A 9545-nucleotide genomic window follows, 5' to 3' on the forward strand; every position below is an offset into this window, starting at 1 on the left:
ACTCATGCATAGGGCGAACACACTGATAGAAGACCACACCCTCAGAGCTGCAGAGAAGGAAAAAGTGAGGGACGCACTGCGTCATTGTGGCTACCCAGAATGGGCACTAAAAGAGGGGGATAACAACATCACAAACGGGAAAAAGAGGAATAAAGACCGCACCTCCGTAAACAAAGAGCGACACCCTGCGAGTTACGCAGTACTCCCCTACATCAAAGGAGTCACTGAGAGACTGAAACGGGCTTACGCCAAGCACAACGTGAGTCTGTTCTCTAAACCAGGCTATACACTGCGCAATGCCCTAGTCAGTCCAAAAGACCCACTACTTCCCAGTGAAAAGTGTGGTACTGTTTACAAAATATCGTGTGAGATGTGTGGTGAGGTGTATGTAGGTGAAACCGAAAGGTCCCTAGGTGAACGAACTGACGAACATCAGAAATCTGTAGACCGTCAGGACGGTAAATCCGCACTTAGCCAACATGAACTCAAAGCGGGACATAGGGTCACAAGCGGCCCTATTTTGGACATCGTTAAGATTATAGACCAGGAATCCCGGAAGTCACATAGAAAGATTAAGGAAGCGGTCCATATCCAGTTGGAACGTGCCGGGATGAATCGCAACGAAGGTTGGGAGCTGCCCAAGTCCTACCTACCCCTACTCCGCAAGGAGGCGGGGGAGGTCAGAAGATCCACACAAGTCTCGACCTAGTCTCGTGTTCTCGCGAGACTAGGTCACTCCTTGAGAAAGGTGTACAGTCGACACCGAAAATTTGGAGGTACGTGTTTTTACCTTTAAATACAGTCACTGATTGAAGAATTTCTACTAACTGTTCTTTCTGCATACATACACACACATTAAGGTTTACATACCTTGGTAGTTTAAGAAGCCTTTTGACATCTTGACCCTGGTGGCAGGAATGAAAGCTCCGATGAAGTAGTTTAGAATAGCAACAACCAGGATAACCAGCAAACCCAGCTGGGCCTGAGGAGGGGGAAAAAACACCCTGTCAGAACTTCCAAAATCAAACACAGGTATACTGGATGGTGAATAACTGCTGGTATAACTGCCCTTTGGCATATACGCAGGCACGTGGCGCACCGGCAGCTAGCTGTATTTATTTACACCGAACAACCCAGTTTTTTTTACATCTGACTGCATAAGTTGTTTGAAACTTTCTGAAGATGGTGATTCAGAAATAAATGAGGGCTGACCTTTGCCTCCCACTCCATGCCCAGCATTGTGATCCCCAGCAGCAGCACGATGGTGATACAGCCCACGATACGGATGTCATTTGTCTCGTCCGTCATCAGGGCATTATTGTCCTGGGAGGGAGGAACACACACAGGTGGCTCGTGGTTAGGGTTGTTGACTCAGAATCAGGTTTGAATCCCGGGCCGTGTGTTATCATTTACTACAAATTTTATAGTACAGTCTCTTTCTGAAGTGTGTGCATTGTACTTACTTGTACCACAAGGAAAAAGTATTTCATAATCCACAATACAATTCATTTCATACAGAAAAAAATTTATATTTTTTGATTCAAAATTAAAAGATACAGCAAAGCATTGTAATGTTTATATATGTAATAATGCTAAGAGTTGAAATCAGCTTCCTACCTTAAGTAGATCCCGCACTGTTTCTGCAAAACCAACCACATACATGGCAACAGCCACAGCATTGGCTAGGGAAAAGATGAGCCCGATGGCACCACCAAACTCTGGTCCCAAACTTCGAGAGATCAGGTAATATGCACCGCCTGAAAGAAGGAAAATCATTACTGATTTGTTATTCCTGTATTGTGACATGTCATTTCTACCTATAATAGATGATCCTCCAAATTACTTCTTCTTATTGTCTTCGGCAGCAAGTTGGCAGAACACACTGTGCCGATGCGAAATCAGGAACGTAATGTGCATGGCTTACACAAGAGGCATCTAGTATAGGCACACATATTTAGGCAAATTCTTAGAAAAGGAGCCAATCCCAGCCAGTAGAGTTAGCATTAAATACAATGTCATATAAAATGACAGTTAGGCAGGACAGACAGCCTAGTACATGTGCAAGTGATTGTAAAAAAAAAAGATTGATGTCTGACCTCCTTTGACCTCTCCGTTTGTGCAGATTGCAGACATGGATAGTGTTGTTACTGTGGTAACAACAGCTGACAGCAGAATGATGATTGAAGAATATCCTGAAAAAAAACAATGTTGAGATTATACAGTATATGTACATATTACTTGTAACCATTCAAGGCCATTATAACTTCCTAAATTATGAATGGTACCTATGAATTATGTATGGTACAGGTAATTTTCAACATTTTTTTCTGCATAATGCAGAAAAAAATGTTGAAAATTACCTATACCTGCACCTGTGCAGGTATGGAGAAAAAAGGATTTTGAGCCTTCCTGTACCCTGGCCGAGGTTAATATGTTTGGCAATGGTTTACTCTTTCAATGGTCATTTGTTTACAGCTACACATCAGCAGACTGGACACTTCTGGGTCACAAGCAAAATGTATTACAACTGTTACACCTGCCAGGAACACCGAACATTGGCAATTAGGGAGCACAAAAATCATGCACAGCCATGAATTTTTCATTAATCTTGTTATGTTACACCTACTCATCAGCCATGTTGCACAGTTGACAAGCCACATTTGTTGATTGCTGGAAGGTCACTTAGTCAAAAATGTGCCAGAGAGTCGAGCTTATGTTTTGTTAAAAAATCTATCCCATCAAATTGAGAGTGGCTCGGAGACAGGCCAACATAAGCTGATCCCTAGTAGCACATTGACATGCACCAACTGTATTACTGCCATAAATGTTAATTTCATCCCGGTACAGGTAGACATCAGAAATATCTGTTTAAGTCTGAAGACCTATACTTTTAACACACTCATGCCAAAATGGCTTCCTACCTATCCCAGCCTGCCCCACAACCCAGGACAGCCGGATGAACAGCATCACTCCCCAGATGTTGAGCAGACAGCGCACCTACAGAACAGGAACAGCATGTGTGAACTCAACAAACTGTAATGTTTTATAATATACTATCGGATTTTCTTATTAATGCTAAAAAAATGACCCATAAATGTAACTTTACCAGTGGTTTTAGAAAATCAGCAAATGAAGGTAAGGTAAATGTACATGGAACAAGGGGAACACAAATATTTGAAACAAGACTTAGTGTTATATAGTATAAATATTTGAAACAACTGTATGTCATAAAAATTGGGATGACACCCTTAAGAACAAAGAGGGGCTCGAGAGATGTCTTGTAGTCAGTAACAGAAAGGAAAAACAGACTTTGGAATCAAGACAACAGCAACTTGAATTTACATTTGTATTTATGTTTACAAGGACAGTGAGCAACAAAACAAGACTTGCTAGTAACAGACTTTGCATAAAGGGAAAATGTACACAAATAAAATTAAGTTTATAATAAGATTAACAAATCCTGAGATCTCACCAACACCCCCTTGATCCAGCCAAACTTGATAGCGGCAGGCCCGGCTGGTTTCTGGGCTCCTGTCTCTTCCTCCACACTGCTGGGAGACTGGATGTCCAACAGGAGGGAGTCACCACGCTTGTGGGACTTGGTCTCCGTCTGTGGAGCAGGAAACATATTCAGATTAAACTCTGCTATGCAGGAACAGTCATACATCAATATATTTTAACCTGAGATATTTCACTTTTAAAGTGCCCATGCCCTATTTCAAGCAAGGACATTATAATACCCTTGCTTCTAATGATGATCTGGTATGAACAAGACAAAGTCTGTATTTTCAAGTTGTTCAACTACCAGTATATAGCACTAAATTTTCTTAAAAAATCATTTTAAAAGGTATCTTTCTCACATACTACCGGTAGTACATTGTCCTAATTGAAGTGACCATATAACATACAGTTTTCTTAAAACTAGATACATTGTATTTGGCTTTCATAATGAATTTTGTAATGTTGAGATTTAACATCATAATATCTCTTCTAATATCTCCTTGATGTCAGAGACCTTGCTGTCTTGACCCCCATTTCAATTGGTTTTCCCAAGAACACACTGGAGAAGTAATGTACACGCCTGTTTCTTTTCCTTAACATCGCATTCATGTACATGTGCTTCTCATGAAGGCTTTCATTGATTTTTGTTCCTTCAATCAAAGGTCACTCAGGGGTCTGTGGAACAGTTAGGCCATTACTACAAACATAAAGCAGAGAGCCATCATCAGGCACAAGTGCTCCCTGAGGACCTGTTACTGGTAATGTCTGTCTGACCTGGATCTGTGGAGACTCTGAGTATTTTCTGGTTACCATTGTCGCCTCGGGCTGGTTTAAGATCAAGGGTGTTACCAACCAGGGCTCAAAATACTGCTTTCTGTCTTCCTTGGTATGTTTTCAATCTCTCAGTTCTCTTTGAATCATATTCCTTATGGGATAGATAAGTCATTCAGTCCCCTATCAAATTTTTCTAGTCCATCCCTAGGCCTAACCACTTATTTACAAAATCTACAAAAATCAAATTAGAGAAGGTGTGCAGAAAAATGTATTTTGAGCCCTGTTTTGTAAGTTGTCAGTTTTGTCAGTAAAGGCAGGGACCTATATATGTCATATTTCCTTTTCCATGGTCCAAATTAATTCAGATGAAATCTGCCACAGTCACATGACATTTCACTGCCTGCCCTTCAGTGTGTCACATGGCACCATCTGTCCTACATGCCAGGTTAGAGAGCTAATTACACTCTTCTACAGCATGAACCAATAAAAACCTGCAGTATGTTCTAGATCATTATCTCAGAGCTGTGGTTACTGTCACGTGTAAAGCTTTCCTACAGAAGGATGACATGAAGGCAAGCACATCAATGCTGGTAGCTCTCTGGCTAACAGTAAAACATTTACGATTTAGTAAACATTTTTGAAGTTTGTTAATTAGGACAAGATTTATGTTGTGTTATGTCGAGGTAGCATGTAGACTTATGTCACTCAGCATGTGGTATCAGGCAGGTAGCAATATCAAAACATATACAGCTCTAGCTTCTTTGTCATCATTGTAAAATTTGCTGGTGGCACACTATGTAAAGTACATATGCAGGCACAGCAAATATACATGTACCATGCCCTGGCCAGTTTGCCTATACTATAGTACAAGTTGTGTACAACAGTATAATATGTTTGTTGACACTATCAGCCCTGTTACTGATCTCCAGAATGTAAAGGGTACTGCAAGTCAAGAATTTTGTGTTATGTTTGTCCAAACAGGGTGATACTAGGTCACTTTTTTTACAAATTTGTGAACCCTAAGGCCTAAGCCTTTCAGCTACATGTATAACCTACAAAGTGAGCACAAGATGTACAAATATTGACCCTGGCCCAGTTGCTGCATAACTGTTAACAATTTTATTTACCCAAGAGAATCCCTGTGTTTTTAGAACTTCCCAATATTCCGTCAGTTTAACAGAAACCAGACACTTGCAGAATCCACAGTGCAACTGGGATAACAGTTTTAAGGGTGGATACATGGGTTCGAGTCACGTCCAAAAATAGCTGGTTGGTTATGATTATACAATTAAAAACCTGTCTAACAACTACAACTTCAGTCTACCACTACAAGGATTGCCTCACCCTAACACTTTTTGTGTAATTTTCAGATCAAAAGTAACAGACTTTTGGAACTAATTACAATGTTACATGTATACAAACAGTGTAAATAATTATGAATCAATAATGTGATTATGACTGCATTAGAATGATGATCAAGTTTCAGTTGTCATAAAGGCAGACCCCTGTATAAAGATAAAATCAATAACTACAATGACCTGACCTTGGGGGAGGAATAACACAGTTACTGCAAAAACACACACAAGTTAACTGGCAGAAAAATCAAAATGTCATCTTATGGGACTAACTAATTTTAAGCCTTTGACAACTGATTACTATCAGTAATTTTCTCAACCAGATAACAGGGACACATACTCATACAAGGTCACTGAGGTCGGTGCAGGTAAAATTGGAGTTGTGAAGGTATTTCTGATTTCTACCTGCACGGGTCCATGTACTGGGGACAGTAGCCTCATATTCAAACTGATGATGACACGTGTAGGTGTATGTGGAATTTTATTTTCTGCATTGACTGTAACCACTTATGTAGTACAATGTATAAAAGAAAAAGTGTAATGTAAGATTTATGCTGTCTTGATTAGCTGTTCAGTGACCCACTTCCAAATCCAACTGCCATGTGCAGCTGATGCTGCTATATAACATACTGAGAAAATTTGACACATAGACCCTGTTCATACCAGACTTATATTTAGCGGTTTCAACCGGTTTTTCAAAAACCGGTTTTTATTTAACCTGGTGTGAACGCAAATTAACCGGTTTTTAGGGGTTTAAATCCGATTCTGAAAAACCACCTCGGGAGGTGGTTTTTGAGGGGTTTTTGTGGGGGTTTTCCACCGAAAAACCTGGTCTGAACGCTAAGGGTTTATTGAACCGGTTTTTGCGTCATAATTCCGGGGTCACGGGGTCAGCATCCTGGCCGTGTGCGACCTGCAAGCTTTTTTGATCGCGTTGTTTTGACCAACTTGAGTTCGTTTCCACTGTTTTTCCACGGTTTTTCTTCATTTTGCGATGGAATCAGCAAACGCAACCTGGTCGGCGGACGGGACGTTCCTGATACTTATTTAGGTTTGGAGAGCAGCAGTCGCCGAATTCGAGAAAGCTAGGGGGAGGGCTCTACCGAACCAAAAATGTTGGAGGAGGCTGATTTCTTGAAGATAAAGGATCAGTGCCGCACTAAGGTAAAAAAACAAACTGAAGACGGCATGCAAGCAAGAAGGCCAAGGACAACAATCAGAAGAGCAGGAGGAACGGTTATTCAAACTGCAGTCATGGCCGATTAATTGGATATTCACCGGACAGGATTTTTACAAAACCGGTTATCAAAAGTCTGGTATGAACGCTAAGGGTTTTAGCCGGGTTTTTGAAAAACCGGTTGAAACCGCTAAATATAAGTCTGGTATGAACCCGGCCATAGTAAGTTATAAGCCATGATGTATGAGATGGTCTGACATTTGTGCTTGCACATAGTCCCAGTACTGTTGGTATGATAAACCACATATAGCCAACCTGAATTGGACCAGTCCAAACCAGTACTTGGCATGCCTTACCAAGTAGCTGAGAAGTGTTCCACAAACACTATGGTGGTAACACAAGGTTACCCAGTTTACATGCAGGACCACTGCTAGACTGTAGCCTTATCACTCTGCCAAGAATGTGTGCACCATCCAGCCAACAGACCTAAGTCAACACTGCCTCAACATTGTATACATAGGCACGTGTACAATAAAGGTTTAATAGAAAGTTACTTTCACTGACTTATTACAGATACTACTAGGTACGGAAAAACTTCTGATTTCCAATAATGTATGCTCTTGAAGTTGAACTGTCCTGTCAGGCCATTGGGCTACTGGTAGGTTCTCACCAGAATTAGGGATCAGGTAGTACCATACTACTACAGAATTCCAGCTTTCTTTTGTGCTTTTTTTTTTTAAAAAGTTCCTCACTCGACTCAGGTGAAAATGAGTACTATCTAGATTCAGTTAGATCAGGTGGGATATAAACTAGGTCCGGGCTTTCTTATACAAAACATTTATATACTGTGGTTTATTGGTTATGCAATACATGTATTACTTTATAAGAATTAAAGGTCACCAATCAATCCAACAGAAACTGATTGTTGATTTCACGCTGAACTTCTTAAAAGGCCAGACCGTCTTAATTTTATGGATGACATCCGCACGCGCATTGATTTTCGCCTGTTCTAAAAAAAAAGATCATGTCCACCGAAGCCTTGCCATGGCTCTAGGCCTGGGTAGTCCATAGTACTGGCTGGTAGTTAGCGACAATACGGAGCCGGGCACCCAGGCTACCGAAGCTCCACGACTCAAGAAGTCAGGTACATATGTACAGTGCCGATTCATAAATCCCGCAAAAACTAGTGAAAAAGCCAGCATGTGCTGGCTTGTCATATACATTGCTAAGTACTGTCGCAAATTCAAAATACCAGCTTTGTATTCCTGTGGTTTAGTAACATTTTTATTTTTGGCTGGAATTTTTTTTTCGCCCACGCACACTAGTTTGGGGGTCTTCAGAGGATGTCATCCATAAAATAAAGTCGGAGTGGACTAATATGCTGCAATCAAATTATCTTTGATAAAATTTTCATTCTGTGACCAGACATTGAGATTTTTTGTTCTACTATCACAAATTTGTCAGCAACGGTAACTACTGCATGGTTTTAATACTTTTATAATGAGTAACGTTAACGTTAACGTTATAAAAATGTTTTTATAAAGTTGACCTGGTCATAAATAACTTACTTTGCCTTCGTGCAGCTCGACAAGTGTGGGTCTCCGCTTGACATCTTCCCCCTCCAGATACTGTGAGGAATTCCTGTAGTAGTCCATGAGTGGAATGGCGTCGATCGTGTTGTGCCCGAAAGTTCTGTGGTGGGTGTCGCCCTGCGTGTCTTGTGGGGAGGCCGGGGGAGACTCCGCCCCCCTCCCCAACGACGACATTTCCAAGGCATCGGCGGCCTCGTCGTCTCGTCCGTCAGCGAAGCGGACCGAGAAGCGGTTAGGCTTGGCGTCTTCGCTGGACAGCTCGGAGCCGAGGTTGGACTCGGCCTGGCTGCCCCCGGCGCCGCTGTACGATGGCGACGGTTTGAGGGTTGCATCGGGCGGCGGCGCGGTTACCGGCGCTACGTTACCGTTCCCACCGACTGGGTCGACTTTCCCATCTTTGTTCTCGTTAACAGCGGCAACTTCGAACCTACTGCTGGAATGTGGAGGTCCAACTGCGATCTGAGCAGTCTTGCTGTCCGTTTCAGCATTGTTAGATGCCTTATTTGTGTTTTCTGACGTCTTTTCGGAGCCTTCTCCAACTTTTCCCTCGCTGTCCGCCATCTTCTTGAAAATGCCGGCTGATCAGGCGTACTTCCGGTTTTAAATGAAAGAGCGCAGCTTAACGTAAAATTATCGTTCAACATGCATTAAAATACATGCTTTTTTGTGAATGATTGTGATAATAAAACAATAAACCATATTTAATTATAACGAGGCATTGTTTTAAAATCAATACATTGTTAATTTGTGCGACTAAATTGCATTGTTTGGATGCGGTAGGTTAGGACTTTCTGCACTTTCACGACTTTCCCACTTCCGGTTTGGAGGGAACCGGTTTCACGGCCGGTTTTACCCGGCTGCTCACAGGTACTGTACTACATACGTCAAACCGTAACGTCAGGGGACACATTCAGGTCGTGACTCACAGGGCTGCCAGGAATTTGTCATAGATAAAAACGGGACCAATGAGGTCGCGCCATCGTTTCTCTTCTTTGTGTTTTTCGTTTCAGTTTTTTGTCACAAATTAATATACTTGTAGTCACAATGTGAGTCACCCAAGGAACAGGGGGGACATGATCCAAGTTTTCAAGATCTTGACGGGAAGGGAAAGAATAGCCCCAGAAATACTCTTTCAGGCCGCAGGGT

At 41.8% G+C, this 9545-nt stretch overlaps 1 protein-coding gene across 5 annotated transcripts in view; it reads right to left on the bottom strand.

The window, feature by feature from the left end:
* LOC109476370 (solute carrier family 12 member 1-like) overlaps positions 1 to 8983 on the bottom strand; it is a 23197-nt gene extending 14214 nt beyond the window's left edge. For all 5 annotated transcript variants that reach the window (XM_019777330.1, XM_019777315.1, XM_019777322.1 and 2 more), the window contains exons 1-7: positions 8376 to 8983; positions 3473 to 3610; positions 2922 to 2997; positions 2097 to 2192; positions 1618 to 1757; positions 1213 to 1323; positions 871 to 982 (exon numbers count right to left, since the gene is read on the bottom strand). In XM_019777330.1, coding sequence (XP_019632889.1) covers positions 871 to 982; positions 1213 to 1323; positions 1618 to 1757; positions 2097 to 2192; positions 2922 to 2997; positions 3473 to 3610; positions 8376 to 8960 — 1258 coding nt within the window. In that variant the 5' untranslated portion in view covers positions 8961 to 8983. The remainder of the gene's footprint in view (positions 1 to 870; positions 983 to 1212; positions 1324 to 1617; positions 1758 to 2096; positions 2193 to 2921; positions 2998 to 3472; positions 3611 to 8375) is intronic.
* Between the last annotated feature and the right edge of the window lie 562 nt (positions 8984 to 9545).

Source organism: Branchiostoma belcheri, unplaced genomic scaffold (assembly GCF_001625305.1).
Source record: "Branchiostoma belcheri isolate BF01 breed outbred unplaced genomic scaffold, Haploidv18h27 scaffold104, whole genome shotgun sequence".
Taxonomy (NCBI): domain Eukaryota; kingdom Metazoa; phylum Chordata; class Leptocardii; order Amphioxiformes; family Branchiostomatidae; genus Branchiostoma; species Branchiostoma belcheri.